The sequence below is a fragment of the Crocodylus siamensis genome, chromosome 3 (assembly GCF_052110815.1).
Source record: "Crocodylus siamensis isolate JL-2025a chromosome 3, ASM5211081v1, whole genome shotgun sequence".
In the NCBI taxonomy this organism is placed as follows: Eukaryota; Metazoa; Chordata; order Crocodylia; family Crocodylidae; genus Crocodylus; species Crocodylus siamensis.
The window spans coordinates 133,450,377-133,475,043 of NC_143397.1; the positions used below are offsets into that span (position 1 = coordinate 133,450,377).

The following is a 24,667-nucleotide window of genomic DNA, read 5'->3' on the forward strand; positions in this document are numbered from 1 at the left end:
GCAAGCTTCCCCTGCCCCGGTCTGGCCAGCCCCTCTGCAGCAGCATAGGGTGGCACCCTGTCCCTGCCTGCTCACATGTACCCCCTAGGGCCTTCTCAAGTACTCCTGGAGGTACACATACCCCTGGCTGACAACCCCTGCTTTATAAAATAGGGATTAGGGAACTGTTCTGAAAGATGAGAGCTTGGTCAAATCACTAACTTGACTCAAGCGAAAGCAATTTGAACAGGGGTTTTCAACTTCTCAGATAAATATAATAACCATTAGGATGCCTTGAGGCTGGTGACCCTCCATCTCTCTCAGCAACTTTGAGAAAGAGTACTTAAGTAGAAGGTTTTTTTTAAAAAGAGGTGAGATTAGTTTTAAAGCAAATTACAGGTATCCCTCAATTTATGCAGGCTCTTCATACATGAATTCAAACTTATGCAACAAGCATATTTAGACCTACAATTCATTCTATGCAAGGTAAATTCACTCTTATGCAATCAGCATAGATGCCCCCTTGCCCAAGCAGTTAAGTCTGTGGGGGAAGGGGAAAGGGTCATGGCCCCACTCACCCCAGTCCCAGGAGCAGCCGGTGCCTGCAGCCATGGGGTTGCACCATGCTCTGCTTATCCCCCCTGCGCCTGGGCGGTGCCATGCCATGGTGCAGCGTCAGCTGCTCCCAGGGCGACTCCAACACAAGGTGGGGTGAGTGTGAACAAGCAGAGCCCCAGGTGGCATGGGGTACAGCACTCACCCCAGCCCCGGCTGCAGCAGCCCCAGGAGCAGCTGATACCAGCTGCCTCCACCAGGGCACTGAACAGCCCAAGAGCAGAGGTGAGTGGGGACAGGTGAAACAGTGCACCCAGCAGCTGCAAGCTGCTGGCATCGGCTGCTCCCAGGGCTGCTGCAGTCATGGCTGGGGTGAGTGCTGCTCTGTTCCCTTTGCTTTGCTGCCTTGTGCAGCCCTGGGAGCAGCACCCTCCCCTTGTCCCTTGCCTGGTCCCAGCCTCACTCATCACGGTAACCTATTCCTTTTTGTTATATTGTAAAGTGGGTTTGCTTTATGAAAATTAAATGCATGTGCTGTTCTCCGGGAATGCATGTACAGCTTAAATCAAGGGAAATCTGTGCAGGCCCAAAGTGGACCGGGCTAATTAGTACTATAGCTGAAGATTAGTGGTTTGGCAACTAATACCCCAGAGAATATCCTAAATATCTACACTGGTATAAAAAAAAAGGCTTCAGTTACTGATGAAGCCCAGGTTTCATTACTATTAAAGTTCTAGACTTTTAATATCTTGTAGCTGGTCAAATACTACCCTTTTCTTCATTGAAGTCTATTTCATATCTATTTCTCCTGAGAAAATTATTATCTTTTCTGGAAATTACCAACCATGAGCCTTATTACCTAGAAAAAGGATAGCTATACCACATTACCTCCTCCATAGCTGGCTCTAGGATAGGGAGGATATTTTAGATATCTTGATTACCTGCCTGTATTGATCTGAAAAGCATTTACAGATGCTCAATACTATTATGGATTAGGCCCCAAAATACATAGATTTAGTAAAAATGGGCAATATACTTAACAGCATATACAAAGGGTCATGACCAATATAGCATGATTTCTCATAATGAAGCTAATAAGTAGACTAGTCTCCATCAACACTGTAAAAAAGACAGTTGGTTTTAAAGTCCTTTATTAACCTGAATACAAAAAGACAGAAGTTGTCTATGATATAGGACAGAGTTCTTGCTTCAATGTGGAAACAAAATTTCCTTACAAAGTGAAAAAATAAATACCCTCTTGGAGTAAGGTTTATATGCTAATATGTGTCATAAAAAAGTAGAGTTTTAATATTTTGACAAAATGTCTGTGCAAAGAAACAAATGCATACACACATTACTGCTACATTAAGGCAATATGAAAAGTATACTCAGAAAAATCTCAGTAAAGTGACAGTGTAGTTTTCTAGCTTTGATTCAGCTAGTATTGCACCCAAATATGGTTCTCTAGTTTCCTCTTCATCTCAGAGAATATACTAGTAGACCATAGTCCAAAATGCCCTAGTGGGAGTGGAGAACAACAATGGGTTTTTTAGCATGAAAGACAACCAAGCCAATCAAGAGTTAACTCAGGAAAGCACTTAAAGATTATACATAGCTTATTTTGAAAAATGGTGTGTGTTTCGATAAGTTTTAATAGAATCAGCCAACAACAGCTAAGACTGATTTACAGTTTGTGGCAAACCGGAAGCATCTTTTGGTAGGATAAGAATAACATCCCAAGTGGAAATAGTTTTGTTCCCTTTTGATATGCATGTAGAGTCCCAGAACAGTTCCTTAATGGGGCACCTTTGCTAACGAAGATTTTTCATACTAACCCTCAACACCCAATAGTTAAGATCTATTGCAAAACTTCCAAAATCATACCATCAAGATTTGGATTAAATCTATTTAGTACTGACTAAACTGCTGATTTAAATGCACCTCCGTGTTAAAAGCCTTGCAATCCTAAGTTTAAAAACATTAATTTTAAAACTCCCCCAACCCCCAACTTTAGAACAATGTGCTAAAAGCAGAAACTATGAACCATAGTAAAATTGTTGCAACTTCGTAAAAACTAGTTTTGCTACTAAAAATAAATGGATTGATCATACTAAAAAAAGAAAATAAAAACTTAAAATTATAAAAGTGTAAAATTACATACTGAATTGCCCCTGCTGGGAATATCTATATGCTTACACCACATTTCTACAGGGTTATCTAGCTTATAGCTATAATACCATATTGCAAACTCATGCATCAAAAGGTACTTTTGCCTCCTTTTAATATGACATGAATTTGTTTAGAATTCTGTTTTCACAAGGTGTCCCAAAAGTCTTCTAGGGCATGCTGAAAAAAGAATATTGATGACTAGGGTTGTAGAACTTTTGCTTCTGATTGCAGACTGGTGCTGGAGTGATTGCCTTAGTCACAATCAATGGTAGTTCAGACTAGTGCAGTTTGTAAGAGTACATGATGGTTTAAAAGCACACACGGCGATCATATCACTGTCAGATTGAGGAGACTGGTGTGGGTTGGCAAGTATACATGCTGGACATGCTCTACTCGAGACCTACAGACTGGACATGACTGGAGAGAAGAAAAACAAAAGCATTAGGAATTACCTACCTTATTCTCAATGCAAGACTGTTTTGTATGAACACAAAAAAACATCTTAAAACTATGGAAGAAAATTCACACTATAAAACTGACATAGAGAATTCTAATGTTTGTGCATTACATAAAGTATGACACACACACAATTTTCTTGCATACAAAACCACAGAATAACATGCCACCTTGTTTTTGAAAGGCAGAGTGAATTAAGAGGGATCTTTGTAGTTAGTGAGTAACAGCAGCCAGGGAGCTCATTGTTCTGCTCCCTGTGGACCACTGCAGATTTTGCTTTGTTTCACCTGAAGCAGTAAAAACAATTGTTACCACATTTCTCACATAAAATAGCTTCCCATTTCCAGAAAATGGTTTTTGTTTGTTTGTTTGTTTTGGGGGGGGGGTGCATCTTGCATGCAGGAAAATGGTGTGGTGTTACATACTCATGGCACTGACAATGTATCCCAAAAAGTTTATGCAACTCATCCTTAGCCCTTCTGTAAATTCATTAAGCTTAAGCAGAAGTAAAAGGCTAACCTGTTTAGCCCCTCTAAAATATTCTTATTAACCAAAGCTATATAAATGGAACTAAACAAACGTGGTCTACGAAAATAAAATTTGTTCCTAAGGGATTTTTACAGAATATACCGGTCCTGATGTATTTAATAAGTATTAAAAAATGAAGAGTAAAATGAAATTCTCATTTCACTTAAGTGACCTTTCAATCAATTACCTGCAACTGGGTAGCACAGGCCTTGCAGCATACTGTGTGGCCACAGGGACAAAAGGTTGAGTTTATTTCTTCTTCACAACACACCATACATAAAAGAGACTCCTTCAGCTTCCGCAACTTTTCTTGAAGAGCCTTGGTTTGCTGGCAGCTAAGACCCTCACAACTGTCACAGTTCATACTACTTTCTGAAGACTTAAGAGGAGAACTTGGTGGAGTCTGATCGCTTCTTGAAACAAGATCCACAATGCCAGCATTATAAAGAGCCCTTCTTGCATGATCGTAAACCTCTTTGGATGTTCGTTTAATGTCAAAGACATATTTTTTACCAAGGTTAATGTTTTCATTCAGGAACAAGGATGCTAGGTGGCCCTTTAGATCTCGACTGTACTGCATCATGACAGCACTTGTAACTGTGTCACATCTACAAGAAAATAAATCCATGAGATCAATGCCAACTCAGTTAATACTGAAAACTCCTTCCCCACGCTAATTTGTTCCAAACACCCAAGCAGCAGTACCACTACCAACAAGGTCAGAAAGCTTCATGGCATACATAGGTTCTATATGTACATGTACACATTCTTTAAAGCACATTAGCCTATTTTAATGCACATTAAAGAGTCACAAAAATCATGCTCTTTAGCTAATGTGCACTAAAATAAGCTAATATGACTTTTTCTAGTACCTCACAATGGAAGTACTAAATTTAGTGTGCATTACCTGAAGTGCATTAATGAATGCATAGATATGCTCTATAATTCCATATGATGGTTCTATTTCCAAAAATGTTTTAAAGAACTGGAAGACTGATGTTACATTACACTTTCAGTACTATAAAGTGTTTACATTTCTTGCACTGTTTGGCATCTAGCAAAATGGGCCCTACAAGAGGCACTACAATAATATAAGAGACATGGCTAACAAAGACTATAACCCAGCTTCATGGCACTTGTGTCTAGAATGTGGTAACTCTTGCAAGTTGATTGTATGCAGATTTCAGGAAATTCTCCAAGCATTGGTAAACAATCTTGTTGATTTTGATGAATGCCAAAAATGAAAACAGAAAAGTGGGCACAGTTGTCTGATAGCAGCCATTAACACTTATATTGGTCTTTACAACATGCTGGTATACAGGGTAAATCTATATGATGAAAAAGCAGTGCTGAGCTAAGACAACCATGCTAGCCCCTGAACTGGAAGTACTAATCAGCTGAGCTAGTGTGCCAGAAAGTAGCACCAACCTAATGCAGCTATACACTGCTTTCACCCTGGGAGCAAGTGTACCTCATCTCAGCATGGTATCATCTTTGCACTGTATAGACTTGAGCTATATCTACATCAGGAACACTTTATCAATATACTTGTATTATATACCAGCAGAATGCATCCAATATGGATACAGCATCCAATACAGGAAACTGAACAATGCAAGGAGCACTTGGTGTACATAAGAAAGTAATTCTTTCCACAAAGTATGCAATGCCTTACAAACAACTGCATCTGATTTAGAGCCAGATTTAGTTTTTGTCTGAAGTGCCATTGTGGTGTAATCATGGGGGAAAAACTCTCTCATTTTCATATCTTGTATTTTCACCCTACAAAACCTCACAGCAGCAAGATCTATTCATGAGCTTACTAGAACATCTGAACTTCTTTCATATCACTTGTGCCGTTTCTGGTGCAACATATGCAAGAAACAGCTACATAAATATGATGAAATTCCAAACTGAATTTCTAAAATCATAACGTAGGGTGATGAAGTGCTGCCTGTTTATAATCTGGTGTCAGCCTTAATGCCTTGACTCAAATGATGAAAATGGAGGAAGGACAATTAAATTTTAACAATACAAACCTGTAAAATGCATGCGTCTCTGTAATTGCTCTGTAGAGCCCACTTGCTGCTCTGGTGCTGACCATCTTAAATAAGAGAACTACACTATTACCAGACTCCTTTGTGATGGTCAGATACACATTCTTCCCAGACTGAGTTGCCATTTGAACAACAGGATAAGCAATCCTAAAATTAAGATATAAAAGAGTAGATGGTGGGGAGGGGGTTATTCTGCCTCTAACAATTAAGCCACTTTTGACAGCCTCTCAAGCATTCTATTAGCAATGATATGACCATATCTGAAAATAAAACAACATCTCTGATTTTGGTTGGCACTATACAAGTACAATATATCAACTTTTAAATGGTATCCTAATGATACAATTGGTACCACAATGATTTACCAGACAGCAGTATCCTGATTGGCCATTAAAAATGAATAAATCCCCATTCCCTGAGTTCCAACAGTTTCTTTTAAGACCCAAGCCAGAATATAGTTTTAATTATTTCTACAGAACCATAAAGCATACACTGCATCTTAGAACAGCTGAAATGCTAGGTTTTTGCCACTGACATACCTGTTAATGGGGCTGAAATCATCTTTACAGATGGAAATGCCTTCAGGACCAACACCAATAAGAAGTTTCTGCCCTTCACTGTCTCTCACTGAGTGCCACTCTATTCCATAGTTCTCCTGAGCTGACACAATTTGCAGAATCTGGTACTCAGCTGATGCTCGACTCAGACCTTCTAGTTCCTTGTGCTTTGCAGTAATGCTATAGAGATGAGAGAGAAGGGAGAGTGAGTATAGGTGAACTAATCTGGCATACATATGTACCATCTGCAGCAATAGGTTAGAAAATGTTAAGTGATGTGGTTAGATGAGTTGCTTCCAAGTTTGTTTAGTTGCAGCTGACTAAACATTTCTAATTATATACATATAAGGAATAAAAGAACTAAAATAAGCATTTCAAAGAGTTGTGTTTTGTATGTGCTTTGTTAACAGCTATAGAGAAAAGGCTATACTTGATCCGAGCCCAATAATTCCATTTGCACATGCTAAGGCTTTCAGATAGCAAAGTTCTCAGCATTTAAGTATAAATATAGACATTGGATTTATGGCACATTATAACCTGCCTGCTATCTAACACCTCCAGATAATCTCTCTGCATTTTACAAGCTACATTTCATCACTGGTCAACATTCCCCTCTTTCCCCCCCACCGCCTACCTGTCTCGCATGGATTAACTCCCATTCCCTCTGATCTTCCCTGCCAAGCAGGGGTGCACCGATAGATTTTGGGGGCCGATACTGATAGCCGATATTTAAGGAGGCATATTGGTTGATGCCGATCTGATGCAGCTGCCATCAGTTGGTAAGTCTAGTGTTGAGGAAGGGGAGAGGGGAGGGATGGGGCATGGGGGGGCAAATCAAAGCCCCCCATGATGAGGGACGGGACGGGGCAGGCGCCACCCAGCTGGGGCAGGGGGAGGGCGCAGGACAGAGGCATGGCTCGTGGGGTGAAGGCACCTTCCACTGCTGCTTGCATGCCAGGAGGGCAGGGGGTGTGTGCCTCTGGATCTGCAGGGTGGGCCTGGAGCCAGGGCTGGGCTTGGAGCAGGCTCTGGCGGTGCTGGGAGGAGGCCACAGCGACTCCAAATTTCATTGCAGCTCTGCTCCCAGCTGAGCACCCCCAACTGAACACCCCGCCTCCACCCATGTGCTGGAAAGTTGGGGCTGCTCCAGGTGGCGCCGCAGGACTGGGAGTGGAGCTGCAGAAAAACTGGGGGGGCGGGGGCTGCAGCCTCCTCCCACCACTGCCAGACCCTACTCTGAGTCTAGCCCCTGGGAAGAAAAGCCACACACAGTGCCAGCTCTGGCTCCACCCCGCAGCTGCAGTCTGCCCCACATCGGGCAGATCTGGGGCAACACCTCCCTGTCCTCCTGGGATGCAAGCAGTGGCGAAAGCTGCCCCCACCCCAAAGAATGCCTTTGTCCTGCACTCTCTCCACCCTGGCTGGGCAGTGCCTGCCCCTGCCTCTGCCCCCACAGCAGGGGCATTAATTTGCCCCACCACGCCCCTTCCTCCCCCCCTTCCCTTCCAATTTACCAACTGGAAGCCGCTCTCCACACTGCTCCACTCCGCACTGGAAGCTGGCTCTGCTCCATGCTGTGCTGTGGCTGCGCACAGTATGGGCATTTATTGGCCAAATTATCAGCCCTATAAGACCAATATCTGATATAGACAATTTTCTTCATACCAGTACCAATTTGATATCAGACCAATGTACCAGGCACCTCTACTGCCAGTTATTTGTGTTTTCACAGACCTGCATTTTGCATATTTGCTTAAGCTTCTACTCCACCCAGGAGAGAACACAAACACCAACAGACTCTTTCTATGCCTGAAGAAGGGTGTGTACGCCCAAAAAATTGTAAAAAATAATCTGTCCAGCTATTTAGTTAGTCTAATAAAAGATATTAGATTTACCCCAAAAACGCTGTCTTGCAGTAAAATATGGTGTTGAGATTTTCTCCTTGACATTCAGGGTCGAGCCATACAAAGTGTTTGAGGTATTAATTCTCTTTTCATAGCTGTCACAAAGCAATAATTTTCACTCTCCTCTTTAAACACTGTCCTTTATTGTTTAATTTAGAATAATAATTTAGTTGTGCTATGATCCAATCTTTACTTTTAATTAAGGACCAAACAGATACTTCAGTTTCCAAAGAAGAAGACTGCTCACCTATAGATTACAACAGAAAAATCAGACTACTTCAATTAAAAGCGTTGTTACATTTTGATTTTCTTTCAAAGGCTGGGTAAACTTAACACTAGCTTTGATTTACCTCCCCTCCACACCTGAATTTAATACTAGTTATATACTTCACTTAATGCAGTCAAAGATTTATATTTTATGAACACCAATTTGAGCAGTTAGCAAGCCCTTTTTACCTTTCTAAGGTGGCAGTGGTGAGCTCCTTCGCACATAACTCTTCATAGCTGTACTTGGCTGTGTTCTGGTTGTAATCTCCAAACCTCACCTGGGCCAACAATGCACTAAGTTCAATTGCATGCTCTGAAGAACACTGCAGATTACCAGCCAAAAGATCCTCCTTTATATGCAAGAAAAACATATGCCTGCAAGAGAATGAGTTAGGTTTTAATAGGTGGAGTATGGTAAATTTGACAAGAGAAACTCTGGGCTAAAACTAAAGCCGTCCTGTAATTCTTATTAGCTTTAGAGCACACCAAGGATTCTACAGATGCAAAGAAGTGCCAGAACTAAAGAAGTTTCTCCAACAGCTTCATGTTTGAAGATCTTGAGACCACTTACATTTTTAATGAAAAGTCTTAGATATGGAGTTCATCAAGTGAGAACTGGAGGAAACTAAACTAGCAAGATACTTTAGTATTGGATATAAAGACTTATGTAGTTACCTCGGTAGTGTAATTTTCAAAATAAAACTGCAGATTTCTTCAGACTGCAATGTTTTATCATAAATAAAGAGAATCTAACAAAAAAGTGACTGCACATAATTCTATGAAGTAATATATGAGAAGTCTGTGTTCTTCAGTGCAAATTGCTCGTCCACAGTCCTCCTAGTTAAAGATGGTACATGATTTTATCCAACTGGACAGCATCCAGTGGCAAACTTGTAAAAGTAATACAGGGTTTTTGTGAATGGAATACAGTGCAAATATTTTGTTTACGGTTTAGCATGTTTGACCGGTCACTTCTTGCTAATCCAGGATTAACCTTTGGCCTTTATGTTCAAGATGAGTCATGTTTGCCAAATAGCCAAAATATTCCTAAAGCTATTTTCTTTCAGTAGTTTTTAAATGAAGTAATCATTTATTAAACTGTTATGTTTGAGGTGTCAAGGCAGACAAACACTCAATCTTAATATTGAGATTTATACTATACACATGATTTCTAAGAAACTGAAAGAATGTATTTTGGAACGCTAATAAACTTTGACATGAGCATGAAAAGCATCTTGCTAAGCAATGCTTGACTACGTTCACCACCAGCATTACTTCAGTCATTTACTCACTACACTTTTAATGTTAGGGATGATGGGTCAGGATCAGGGTTGGGTATTCAGTAAAATATTTATCAACTGGTAGTACAGATGAACATTTTCATATACACTGCAATTAAAGTGAAAAAATCACCTAGTGAATCAAATATTGAAGACTAAAATAAGAGAGAGAGCTGCTCAGGACATAAGTAAGTGGTATTATTAATCCAGAGCTGCTGGTCTCTCGCCTTGCTGCCTCCTGCTCCAATGAGGGAAGAGCAAGGATGCCAGGGACTTCACTTTGCTTACATATTACATTTTTTTTTTTTTATTTATAAAAGCTAACAAAAAGAACACTTTATGAAACAACTCCTATGCATCCTAAGAAAGAAAAGGTTAGTTTGTTTCTGCTTTGAAGTTCACGTCCAAGCAAAACCAAAAATGAAAAAAAGTTGCAAGATACTAGTAAAGATGAGGGTAAGATCTAGTGGTCTAACAGGCCATTTCATAAATTGATTCACTGAAAAAAAATAAAGATAGTGATAGCAATGGGCACATTCCTTCTTCCAGAAATTGAGTGGAAGTGAGCAGAGGGCAAGAACAAGCACTAGAATGAGGAAACTGCCCCCATCAAGCCTGGTACCCCGTGCAGCCACAGCGTAGAAGCAGCAAGTCTGAAGCTTTCCCCAGTGGTGGCCTTAGGGCTGTTGGAGCCCTGGGCAAGAGTCATGTGGGGCCCCTTAGAGGCTTAATTCTGATGACCTATAAGCAAGTCAGACACTTTCGATTTCAATTTCACTTTTCCCTATCCATGAAACGGCAATGAAAGTATCTTAATACGATATGGATAATACACATATTCAGTGTAATTCATTTTTATTTGCATAAAGTGTAAGGCCCCAGCTGGTTGCCAGGTTTACCCTCCCCTAACACCACTACTGCTCTCCCCATCCCCAAATCAGCTGGGGAGAGCAACTGCCCAGGCAGTTCCCCCACTTCATGCACCTGGTTTCCCTGGGGTTCCCTGCTAGCTCAGGAGCTGCAGCCACACCTTGCCCCCTATCTTTTCCATGGTCCACCTCTCTTTAGGCAAACTTAGCTCTAACCATTACTCAAATGAGTTATTTATGGAGTTTTCTGGGAGAGGCAGCCTAGACATGCCTTGCCTGGAGCCATAGTTTCCTATGACTGTGCATGCTGTGCCCCCTCCTTCTTTCACCCCCATTCAGCATATGCCAAATCCTAGAAATGAGGCAGAGTAACTACCTCACAGCAGCCCTGAGCACACTTCAAGAAGCACACCAAGACAGCCTGAGGGGAAACAGGGTACCTGCTGAGCCTTCCTCTAAACTGGATACACCATTCCTTACTTTTGGACTTTGCTGCACACTGTAGGACCAGACACGGAAGAGCCACAGTAATCTCCAGCATGGCATAGTAGCTGGCTAGACTACACAAACTTACAGTTTATTATGAAGCTCATCAGTTACCAAGAAGTATTTGTGCAAGTTACACAAGCCACTTCAGAGTTTTAAGCACAAAGCTTTAATATAAGCATCTTGGCTGGCCAATAAACAGAAGCCCAATTCTATAATCATGAATTCCCTGAAGAGAAAGAAGGGAATATATTTATTAGATTTATATACCCCCCCCCATCAGATGGAATTCCAAGGTAAACAGTTTAATTCTTCAAATCATGACATTCACTGCCAGGATATTTTGCCCAATGAAACAAAGCCAGAGCACATTTTAAAACAATGAATTCAAAGCCAAGATAAAAAAAAAAATGAGGCAGCAGAAAGAGGGACATTCTTGTAATTGTTCACTAAATTCAAAAACCTAAATCTCTATAAGCTGATTTCTACTGGGTGTTTTGAAACAACTCCATTCCATTTCTGGTAAACTGCTTCAGTTTGACTCATATGAAAAGTTAATTTGGTTGCTAGTTTCACAGCTACAGCCTGTTCCATCACTTCTGTTACAAATGGGATCCACTGAGAAAAATATGGTATTACTCTATCCTTGCTTGAATCATCTTAAGTTAGCACTGTTTATACAGCCAAAATAAACCGGAAGCAGCACACTTATTTCAACATCGCACTGCATCTAAGCTAGTGAGCTCCAATAAACTTTATTACTACTACACTGCTTCTAGTTGATAACTAGCATACTGTTTTACCAAGGCAATGGCCTGATCTATACGGAGCGTTATGAGTGTTGAGATCCCGTAAGATTTTCATGTCAGCTGTACTATACCTGAAGTCCAAGTACCCTGAATTCGCCTAAGAGTAACAAACGTCTACTGACAGTAGATTCTCATTCTCCCATCACCCTGCCCCACCATGTCATTAGTTACAATTCAAAGGAATTAAGCAACATAAATGGCCTTGGACAATGCAGCTCACAATCAGACTTTTTGTTTTTGAAACAAAACATTAGAAAATGGTCTCTCATATGCAAGTTATCGTAATCAGTGGCACAAGCCTAGCTGTTGCATTCACTGCCTTTCCTGTGGCTACCAGAGTGACGGCTGCTCATAACAGAGAAGATACTTTCTGATAGTCCCAGTGCAATTTAGATAGGATGCAAACTATTAAATAAACCTTGGTAACACTGCAAAAGGGCTAAAAACCACCAACTACAGAAAACTTGGCTGTACATACACTATTTTTTAACTTCTCAAACTTTTTTCAAGGAAAAAAATCATTATGGTACATAGAAGTTCAATCCAAACTTTGACCTCCTTCTACATCCATAAGGCACTTTTTACTCTAGTAAGGGAAAGAGGGCAAAATGTTGAAGAAGTAACACAACTGTATTTGGAGGTTTTATTTTTAAATTCTAAACTCCTAGTATTCTATGGAGAGTGTAGCATAAAGGAAAAGGAGCCTCAAAACTCTAGCGGGGGTGGGAAGCAGCAATAGATGGCTAATGCTTCTTTGAAAGTTGGGTAGCATAGTAGTCAAAATATTCATTCTGAACATCCTCCACTGACAGAATTCCTGGTAGAAATCACAAAGGAGAGAAACTGGTAGGAAAAAAACAAAACATCTTGCTGGCTTCAGGGATGTGAAACCTCTGAGTTCAGAGCCCCACCCCCCCTCCCCCCCAGCTAGCATGCAAATGCCATCTGTCATTTCCTGATACGAGGCAATCTAGAATATAATGTATATATTTTCTTCCATCACAAATTTATAGTGTTGAAAAGATCACTGCATAAAATCAGTGAAGTGGGACTCGCCTCTAGAAAACAAACATACACACTTCTCTCTCTCTTAACCAATAAAAAAGCAGACTGCACCTGACTCCATACAAATATATTCCCACAAGCTTTATCTTCAATTGCTTTCAGTGAAGTAAGTGAAAGGTTACCAACGGATGTTCAACTTCATTTTAGATAAACAATCAAATGCATTCAGCTCCCACTGGTCTCAGTTACAACAGTTAGCTTTCCTTGTATTTAAAGAGCACACTATCTCCTCCAAAGCCATAAAAAAGCACGCCCCACAGTGCAAGTCGGTCATGCAATAATAAAGCAATTCACTATGCAGACTTCCAAACCAAGATGCTTGTTATGCATTTTCCTTCAATAATCATGGCATGTTACAATAATTCTGTTTTAAAAAAATTAAGTACATTGATGCCAATTTTTTTAAATAGAGCTTTTCCAGGCAGGCAAGAAACCCATTTATAAAAGCTAGTTTGAGGTCCTTTTTATTGCAACATTTTGAAATTTGAAAGCCTGTATTAAATTACAGTAGGGTTGGAGCACCGTCTTAGCCATAACGATTCAGGAAATGTTCAAAGGATGAGGGTGGGGGGGAAAGGTTGAAACAACCCATGCCTCTTGTATATTAAGTTACAAAGATCTGTATCTGAATGTTTAATTTTCAATCTAGTCATACAAGCAGCAAGTTACTTTCCTCACCCTACCTGGTCAAGTTAAAGCTTGCCCTATCTTATTCTAAATGGTTTCTCTTCATTCTAGAATTAATTTTATGAGCCACTTCAGGGATGCAGATTGTAGCTGTATTGGTCTCCAGGCTAAAGGAATCCAAATTCGTGGCAGCATAGGTAATATATTTTATTAGACCAACTAGATATTTGCAAGCTTTCAGGCATACTCACCCTTCCTTGGGTATTGTAACATTTTTACAATCTTTGCATTCTCCTATGCCTCAGGAAGGGTGTGCGCCTAAAAGCTGGCAAATAAAGCCTTTTTTTTTCTTTTTTGCAAATATATAGTTGGTCTAATAAAAGATATCACCTCTGCCATAGCTCCAATTCCTATGAGCTACCTCATGCATTTGGGATACTAGCTCAAGGACTTGAGTATATAAGCACATTTGCTTTTAAGGTATGCTGCTTTATTATTTTAGATTACCATTTACTGTAATTTGCCCTTCTGTACAATCTGGCAAACACCGATCATTGTTTCCAAGGTGGACACATGTTTCTAGATTTCTTTGCTGCTTGTTTCACAATGAAACCTATTAACCATAAAAGCAGAACTTTCTGCCTCGAGACAACTACACCAATCAGGAGTTGAATTTCTTCAGATACTGGGCGCTGTTCCAGTGCAGCAGTCACCAATTTGTTAAACAGGGTGAGTAGTTAGCTATTAGTCAGAGGTTACTCTCAGTCAATGACCTGAAGTTGCATTGTTACTACTCAACCAATAGTGGGGACTTTCACATCCTCCTCTGGAGTCTCATAGTGCTAAAACATGTAGAAGAGACTCACCCAATTTCACCTCATCAAATTATAAGGAACTGATCTGTGAGCACAAAGCTAAAACTACTTCAGAAGTTTGCCAAGCCTCAAGGACACAACTTCAAACTAGTTCTCCTCCCCACTCTAAAAATCCCACTTCATTCCTTTTACAGAATACCAGATCGTAACAAATTCTCATATGGCAAAACTTAAGCTTGGAAAATCAGTGGTTCTGAAACTCTGTAGGCTCAGGGCACACCTCCAAAAGTGCCTGCTCGAAATTTTCACTTGCTTTTGACTACCCCTATATACGCATACACACACGCATATGGAACTGTATATTCCTTCTGTATTAGATGTATACTAATATATATATTCCCAAATGGAATCCATTTCCTATCTAAGAAAAGAGCACAGTAGAAGCCTCAAAGCACAGGATATTTAAATATTCCCTAAACAGGCCTACCCATCTTACATGTCAGGGAAAGCCTATCTGAATTTAGCTGAGTACACAAATTACAATAGATCTAATCTTACATGAATCTATTTTTTTAATTTTTATTCCACTAGAAGCCAATCTAAACTAGCAAAATCTGGAATCATAATGCACTGAAGTGAAAAAAAACAAAAAAAAGTCAATCCACAAATCAAAATCCAAATATGGAACACAAAAGCCATTATCCTCCGAATCTTGAAAGGAAGAAGGAAAAAACGAGAGACCCTGAAGACTATTTTATAAACATTTGAACATTTGATAATGGATTTAAATGCCAGAACATACAGTGAACTGTATCTTAAGTTTTCAAAGATAAACATATGCCTTTAGTTAAGTGGAAAGTCGTATTCTAAATGTTTTCAAAAGTATGCAAGAAACTGCCTGAAAACAACTGTGCGTTATTCAGGATCTTAAATATAATACTTTAGTAGTTTACAATTAACATGGCTTTGTCATACTGACTTTGTAAAACTTAAAGGAATTTTTACATTTCCCAAAGTGGAACAGCTTATTTAAGGAAAAAAATAACTCAACTTGATCTGCACATCAGAGTTAAGGGTGAAGAATAATGGACTAACTTCAGAGGCAACCTGGAAAATGATTCATGTAATTATAACTCCTTGGTCCTTATCTACATGGAATAAGTGGTCTTGTTAATTAATCACTGTATCATTAGATGCACACAAAATTGATAAGCAGCAGATAATCACACACACACCTTAAATGGGGCTGATTATCATATCACCTATTCCTATGTTAATCTGCATGGTTGCAATGCCAGTACATATGAAAAACAAGATGTCAGCTGCAACTGCACAGATAGTCCTAAGACTATTCTCCAGGACATCTGCTCATTGCTCAGGGTGCCTGCCTTTCCTCTTTTTGCATCCCCCCATTGTGTATGCTTCTAAGAAAAGGCATGGTACCCACAAAGTGTAAATACACGTTACAGATTGTAACTGCTTGGCTTGTGGCCAACACCCAGATTTTCTATGCAAGGCAAATATTGGAATTATTCACTGAATAAAATCCAAAACATGAACACAGAAAATACACCTTAACCAGAAACAAATCTGCATGTATGAAAGCTCCTGACTTGTAGATGCAGATTTGGTATGCAGTGAGCATCTTGAAGAGGTCCACTAGCACAGGCTATATAGTATAACCAGCCTACCTCACTGCAACAGTACCCATCAGCTTTAGTAATAATTTAATTCAGCTATCCAACTTCAAAGCAACCAGAGGCCACCTACCCCATTAGGAGCAGCACTAGCACAAGCCACAGACACTTCAGACTGCATACCCCCACCACATCTCAGCACCACACCTCAACTTCAGGTCCCTGCAGGATCCCCTGCGGCACCATGCTGCAAGGGTACTCTGGGCTTCTGGCTCCTCCAGCAATATGGACTGCACCATGCCACCCCACCACCTGCGGAGGGGAATGCAGCAGTAGTCAGGAGGGACAGGGAGCCTAGAAACCACAGCTGCTGCTGCTACAGCACAGAGCAAGAGAGACAGCAGCAGCTGGGTGGGAGTCTGGGGGCCACAAGTTAACAAAGCACCGGCTGTGTGGGCCACCAGTCAGACAACACTGGTTTAAACTAACTCCAGAACGTAAACATAGCTCCTTAAGTCTATTTTCAACTACATAATAATGCAAGCAAGTCTGTACAAGCTACACATGAAAGAGTTATGGGGTCTAAGTAAACTGGACTATTTCTTTGTAAGAGACCTACAAATGGTTTTTCTGCATTTGTAAAATGAAAATACCAAGAAACGTAAAAGAGTGCCAAAGCCAGGTCTTCCGTGGCACAAAAAATATGCTACCCAACCATAGCAAAGCCTCATATGTACTCAATCTTTAGCAAAAAGGCACTCTCCTAAACAAAAGAGGCAAGGATTTTTTGGGCAATATCTTCTACTGGACCAACAGTATAGTTGGAATTAAGTCAGACATGCTTCTAAAAGCAAAGCATTCCTCTAGAAGCCCAGAAGAGACACAATTCTTTCAGTAAATTGTGGCAACAATTTCACTACTTTCTTCATTACAAAAAATTCCTCCAGGGCAATAAAAGTATTGAAAAATCAGGTTATATTATGAAACAAAGTAAAAATTGTGTTTTCTTCATACTTCCAAGAACCAAGAGCCCCAACTTTCTCTCTCTCCCCCTTTGTAGATAGGCTTGTGTACAAAGCACATGTTCTGCATTATTTCTTGCTTCATACTTGTTTCTTGGCTCCTCAAGGTGAATTTCACACTTAAGACATACTTGCTCAAACATGCCAAGTTTTGCGATTACATATTCAAAGTATCCAAGAAACAAGATTACTGGCAGAGTTTAGAAAAGCTTCAAATGCATACACTGTCCTGCCAGCCAGTGTAAACTGCACCAATGTAAACTCCATCATATTCACTCTATCTGGAAACCAATTTAGGATGCTCAAGAAAATGTCTTCTGACTTACTGCACAAATTCTACTGTAACCTATTTGCAAGTATTAAAAAGGGAACGACTATTTGGCTCTACTTTATTGTTTTTCACACAATAAGATTAAATAGGAAGACATTTCTCTTATTTACTCCCAAAGACATGCTTGAGGAAGAAAAACGTGAGAGCAATATTTTGCATCGTTTTGGGTTACACGCAAACTGTCATTTTCGCTATAATTTCTATTTTTAAACTTAATTGCTGAGTAGGTTATAGAAAACTGCAAGATACTTCACTTAATCCAGAAAACTACAACAATCTGACCCATGTGCTGATAGTATCATGGCTGTACAGATAACTCACAAGGGGCCTATTTGAGAACTCACTTGTAATGTTTTCAAGTCAGACTGCTGACCGTATTGGACAAATGTATTAGTTGAATATTTCAGTCGAAATGGGCAGTGAAATTCCTGGCAATCATTTTGAAGTGAATATCATATTAAGATAAATGACATTAGATTGTGCTTTTGTCCTGTTTTCCAGAAACCAGTGTTCACAGTTCCTAGTGGACCCCAAAGTTTGCAGAGAAGTTAACAAAATGTTAGCAAACATACAAAAATGCTCAGTGATGCTTGTCCAAGAGGAGAAAAAGCTAGGGCTCGTGGGGTTAGTGAAGTGCATGAATTAAAACCAATAAAATGCCAAATTAAAGGTGTGTGGAATTCAGAAGATGAACACTACCACATTGGAGAAAAACATTCAATATGTCAGTTTAGTTACTGGGTTTGGTTAGCATGTTTTTCAGAGAACACAAAACAGCTGTTCCTTTTGCAGCAAGAGGGCCCATTGCTGTTTGAAAAATACTGTAATATGACACTAGAGTAGAAGGAATTCAACAAGTTTAAGCACTGGGGGAGGAATGTTTCCGGCTTTTCTGTAGAAGCAGCTGAGAATGACCTATAGTAACACTGCTGAACCAGAGGTTACTATCGGGCATTCAACTGATATACATATTTATTTTTGAATGTGCCAAGATCTTTACTTTCACTTTTCGTGTTATGCTACGTTTTTACCTACCTACTTAAAATGAGTTCCACAGAGTTTCCTTTCACTCTCCCAAACATTTGGAGGCTATTATCACCAGACATGAGCAAAACCAAAGCCTATAAGAGATGTATGACAGGACAGGCCCCAAAACAGGTGGTGAAGGGGCACCATCCAGTCACAAGAAAACAGAAAGGAGCAGCACACATTGCTGGAGACTGTCCTCCTCTCACCTGGTCTGCTCTTGCAGGATGAGATGCGGCTCCACGAAGAACTTGACGCGCAGTCTGAAGCGGTACGGCGCCAGCCCATCCATCTGCTGCGAGATCCTGTTGCGCAGATTCAGCCACAGGTTCTCGCCTTTGCTGCCAGTGAACTGGAGCCCAAAGTAATCCACCTCAATGATCCCCAGCCGCCGGCACACCTGACGCAGACACACGTGCACCAAAAGAAAGAGACAGCGCTGAGCAGCCTTCCTCCCACAGTGCCCACCAGCCCTGGGCTCCAGCGCAACCCCAGCCTCCTGCCGCTGCCTGGGGAGCTGGTGCAGCCTGCCAACAAAGCATCACAGAAAATGAGGGCGGGACGGCACCTCACCTAGTTGGCTCTGCTTTGAGCAGGGGGTCCGGTCCATCCCCACCTAGACCACCCCAGGCAGGGCTTTGTCTCTTCACAGTCACCTTCAATTCCCAGTAGCGGAGGCGTGAGGCTGCCCCCATCGCACCCCGCACGTGGGGGTGGGGGCAGCCAATAACATTAAACTGCGGGGCAGTGACGGGGTGGGGGGCGGATCCCCTGTGCCCCCACATGCACACGCACAGCGAGCATCACCCGGGCGGGGGGACGGAGGGGGCAGGGCGAGCGGGCAGGGCTGGCCGCCGCAGCCTCCGCATCCAACATGGAGGGCAAGCGCGGGGGAGGTGGGGGGGCTCACCTGGTTGAGGCAGTCCTCGCCGTTGGCTTTGGCCTCCACCTCCACCTCCATCACCACCGCGTCCGGCCTGGTCACATAGCACAGCATGGCTGGGGCCTGGGGCCGGGCGCCGCCGCCGCTGTCACCGCCGCCGCACACCCCGCCGCCTGCTTACTGCCGGCGTCCGGCTGTGCTCCCCTCGTTTATAGCCTCGGCCGCGCGCCGTCCCGTCTCCGACCGGCAGCGGCTGGCCAATCGCGGCGCGCCGATGCCGGCTGCTGACAGCCGCGACCGCCAATCAGAGGCGGGGTCGGGGGAGCCCGTTTGTCATGGTTGCTCCGCGGCTCCCCCTGCCGGTGCAAGGTGGGGGGGCGGGGAAGCTGCGCCGCACGGGGGGGGGGGGGGCTGGCTCTACCCGGGCAAAGCTTCTCTGGGGGGTTTCCCTGAGCTTCCTCCAGTGTTGCCAGGGGTACAGCGATTATTGTCTTTATGCAGTGCTTTCAACCCTTGTATGAAATACAAAACTCTTGGTTCCAAAATGACACCTTTTATTAAACCAACTAAGAAATTGCAAAAAAAAAATGTCTTTTTCTTTAAGCTTTCAGGCTCATGTGCCTGATTTGATTTTTGTTTTAAATTTCTCTGTTGGTCTAATAAAAGCCATCATTTTGGATCCAAGAGTTTGAGATTTTCACATCTCTTTTTGTCTCAGACCAACACGGCAACACATACATCCCTGAACCCTTGTATGATGTATACTCAATAATAATAAAAGTCTTCAAAATGTACAATAATTTTTGGAGGTAGTTAACTAGTGCAGCATTTTTTATTATTATTAATATAGTTTGTGTCCTGGGTCAAATCAAATTCATATCAATTGAGCCAGCAGAACTCAATTGTTCTGAACACCATGTACGGTGCTACAACCCTCAAGCATCCTCTGTCCCAGGCTCTTGCCCTGGGTATTCAGAAGCTCCCAAATCTATTGGCAGATCCAAGCCCAGAGGTCTTGGGATTCGGATGCCCCCCAGTTGATCTTAGCCCACAAGAGGCCGAGAAGGTGAAAGATTTATGCCATCTGAAGAGAAACTAGAGTAATCGATGAAGTATATACAAAACCCAGCTCACTCTCAGGGAGTCTTCTGACTTTGGAGGGTTCTTTTAAGGAATTTTTTTTGGGTTCCAGGTCAAATCAGGGAAGTCAATTCCAAATTTGCGAGTCATTCAAGAACCAAATTCAAGTACTACCGGCAAACATTCTCCACCACTGCCTGGGGCTTCAGACACTTCCGAATCCTTTAGTGGGCACCATACATGCAGGCCTAACCCTAAAAACCTGGGTTTTGGATGCCTCCAAGTTTGGCTTGCCGTTGGCTACAGGAGCAAGCTAGGGAGGAATCTCCCATTTCCATAAAGTTGGCATGTAGCCTAGATTATCCCACTGGATGCTGGCCAGTAGGACGCTAACTGTAGAGATTCTCATAGGTAGCTCTGTCTCCAAGCAGACAAGGATGTAATCCTCCACTACACAGTGCCATTTTAATCATTTTATCTTAATCATTGTATTTGTTTTACTGACTTTTAGGTTTGCTGTCAGCACTTTCTCATGCCTGTTTGCCCCAAAATAAAGACATGCTTAAACTTTGAGACCCAGTTCTCACTCACTAACTGACGAGTTACAGTGAGCTAGATAAAGTAAATAAGAAGATGACTTATTTGCATATATTTCAGTGTACGATAGTTTTTCAGCAAATAGGATAATTATGAGCTTCCAATACAATAATTTCACATTGAAGACCTGGCAATGCTGGCCTCATCTTTGGGGTTGGGCACGTGCACTGAGCATGTGTCTGCCTAGAGGTGTCCAAGGAGAATTATCACTGGATTAACCCCATGGATGTGGACACACGGACTGAGCAATAAAAGAGCGCCACTAGTTTGGAAAGGCACTGAGCCCTGGCAGTCTGAAACCAAGCAGGAGGAAGGGCCCGGGGGCACCTGGGGGCAGTGATTCTCTACTCCCTGGATTGGGGCAATCTGGGGTGCCCCAAGATCCTTTGAAGGGGGCAGCCAGAAGCACAGGAGATAAATGAGGTGTGAAGAGATAAACAGGCTCAGGTTCTTCAGATAGGCGTTAGCCTCAAAGACTAACTGGTTCATTATATCACCTAGGAAAGCTCATACCTCTCCCAACCAGTTAGTCTCTTAAGGTGCCACTCTGCCCTGCCTGCTGCCTGAATTAGCTTCATCCACCTTGGATTCCCTGTTGGAGAGGTCTTCTCCGCAAATCTGCTGTGCTATTTGGTAGGCATTGCCACTCTGCCCCTGGGGTTTTGAAGCAGCACGATGTGTTTGAGCCTGCTGCTAGCTGGTGAGCTAAGCTTGCCCAAAATGAAATGCCAAGTGAATTGAGTTGCAGTGCAACAAGACTTCTCAGACTGGAAATAAGAGTGACCATGCATGGATTTACTCAAGAAAAATGACTCAGGTGTACATAAACCGATGCAGATTAGCTTTTTCCTAAAAGAAGCCTAGGACTGCCTAGAGGGAAATGGCACAATTATTGGCAGAGTTTCTCTAGGTTAGAACAGCAAGGCATATCTGAGCATGTCCTTATGTGGCACGGGAAGTTTCCATTGTCAGCATGACCTTGCTCGGTTTCCAGCAGCCACTCTAATGTTGGAAGCAGCTTTAGTGGTTGGCGTCTAATTGCAGCCATGCTGACTTACATGGTCAGGCCAGACACATTTGTGATGGTGGTGAAGGCCAAAGCTAGTCTCAAGCCTGTCTCAAGTCTATTAATTGCAGCTCACGTTAGTGAGCTATTAAAAATATTTTGATGTTTCTTGTCTAGATTTAATGGCGCATTTCATTCTATAAGAGGAAAACAATCAATCCATTTGTTGCACAGCGTGAAAAGCAAAGGAGATGAAGGACACTGGAAAAAGAAATGGTCAATTATTATAACAATCTCCATACACTGCGATGCTGTTTCTGCTTATACATGAGTCAGGAGCTTTGTAAAAAGAGTGTGATCTGGCTGGAGGAAAAACACCTGCATGGACTAGTTCTCTAAAAGCATGTGCTTGACAAGTGCACAAAATGTGCATGAAGTGATATAGCCTCTGGCTGCATTACCCTATATAGGGAGCAGTATAAACCAGAGAAAGTGAAGAATAAATACAGCAGCATATAAGGTAAGATCCAAAAAAAATAACAACAGATGTAGAGCAAAATCTGAACAGTTTACAGTCTAAACAAAAAAGGCTGCTCCTTGAGGGAAAAGGATACAAAATACATGCAGAGTGATCAGGGTTGCAAACTATATACTAATTTAATAATTTGATGAAGTGAAGAGGGGTTTTGTTGAGAGGAGGTTAATAAATCCTTACGCAGTTACATGAGCTTCATAAAAGCAAAATTCTTCATCCTGTCTAATAAGCTGCTTGGATGGGCACTTGAAATTCTGGGGGATGTGTGTGCGTTTAGGGTTTAAATAATTGGTTAGATGTACATCCTGCCCTGTCCAAAAGGGTCAGAGCGGCTGCACTATCTCTGTATATATACTTAAGTATCTACCTAAGTTGTGGAGAGAGAAACGGATTTTTGCATGCCACTTACAGTGCCTAGAGTCAATTTTGTGGTCTTTCCATGGTGAACCCACCCCTCACCATTGATTGGCCAAGAGTGCTGTCTGTCACGTGGCCCCACCCCTCATTGCTGATTAAAAGAGAGGCAGGGCCATGAGACAAGCAGCCCTTTCAGCCAATCAGCAGCCAGGGGCAGAGTCCAGGCACATCTTGGCTATATCACCCCTGGTGCTGGCAGCTTCCACCCAAGAGGGCTGCAAGGCCGGGACTGAGAGGCCAGGAAGACGTAGCTCTCCTTGGGGAGCCAGCATTTTAGTCGGTTGTTTTTTGGTTTGTTTTTTTTAATTTTGTGGATCTCGTGGACAATTCCTGATTTTGTGGTTTCCGTGAAATATATGAAACTGAATCCCTATATATACACTTCAACATCTCTGTGGTTTGAGTGATTTCTGTAACTCAAGCATTCCTGGAAGTGCTATAGATAGGGCCTTGTTTAAATCATGGGCCCAGCTTGCAGCATAGCAGCTCCTTTAATCTTGGAATTCCTCCTACATGTCCCACTGCTGCTGATTGCCGCTTGCTGCTCACTCCTGATAGCTGAGAGGCAAAAACCAGAGTTTTAAATATGCCATGGTTTTAGCCTCCCATCTGGTCAGCAGCAAGGGCATGGGATTTAAACCAGGCCCTGCTTATAAGCAGTTGTTTTCAAGCTGTGGTCTGTGAACTGCTGGGGAGGTCTATAGACTATGACTAAGGGGCCACGAAAGATGGCTATGATCATTGAGAAGTATGTGAATATCCACATTTACAATTCAAAGGGGTCTGCACCTCCATTCAGAATTTCCAAAGGGGTCTGCACTGTCATTCAACATTTTTAAGGTTCCACAAATGAAAAGAGGTTGAAAACCACTGCTAGCGAAAGAATGTTGTTAGCTGGGAAAATTACATTTGCCAGAGTGAATCAGACCAGTGGTGTCTTGGTATCCTGTGTCTTGCACTGGTTGTTATCAAATGCTTCAGAAGGCAATGCAAGAAATATGTGCCTGAGAAGTATGAGATAAAATACTCAGATGGGAACTTTCCTCCTTGGTTATACCTGAAACATAGCATTCATTATTAGTTATTTGCATTATTGATAGCTCTGTTATCAGGGTCATATTGCATGAGGCATTGCCCATATGCATATCACAAGTTGGTGTCTGCTTACAGTCCTAGGAAATATTCAGTTTTGTCCCCCTTTTTTATTCTAGCGAATTAAATAGTAAATGTTTTTAATGGGTCTATTAATGTCAAAATATTTTTTAATTGTGCTAAACTTCTGACCTCAAAAATAGTTTATGGCAATAAGCTGCAACAGTTAATTAAGTACTGTGAAAAACACATATTTCTTTTTATGGCTGTCATCTGTATACTACTAGCTTGGAAATACATTTCAGTTCGTAACTCCACCAAGCAAGTTTATTCCTATGGGCCAAACGAAAGTACAAGATTGAGTCCTGCAGTGCTGTTTCCATGATACTTCTCATCACAGGATGTAGCTGCCACCTACAACCCTCTGTGATCTTTCTGAGAGGAACAACTAGAACTTGCTCATTGCAATAGAGGTTTCCTTTTAGGTCTCCAGTGAGTCAGCAGCGCTTCATGTGCTATGGTGTCAGATGTTGTGGATTTATCCAGCTTGCTGAGCTTGGGTATTTAGTCCTGGTCTGTGCTAAGTATTCACTAGTACAAATAGTGTTATCTCAGTGC

The 24,667-nt window shown here is 41.9% G+C and overlaps 1 protein-coding gene across 1 annotated transcript; it reads right to left on the reverse strand.

The window, feature by feature from the left end:
• Nucleotides 1-1,668: 1,668 nt before the first annotated feature.
• On the reverse strand, nt 1,669-19,506 carry MYLIP (myosin regulatory light chain interacting protein). Its single transcript, XM_090039248.1, has 7 exons — nt 19,350-19,506; nt 18,649-18,839; nt 8,662-8,847; nt 6,284-6,481; nt 5,727-5,891; nt 3,875-4,295; nt 1,669-3,120 (listed from the first exon to the last, which is right to left on the reverse strand). Exons 1-7 carry the CDS (start codon nt 19,434-19,436, stop codon nt 3,031-3,033), a joined length of 1,338 nt encoding a protein of 445 aa, XP_089895374.1. The 5' UTR covers nt 19,437-19,506; the 3' UTR covers nt 1,669-3,030.
• Between the last annotated feature and the right edge of the window lie 5,161 nt (nt 19,507-24,667).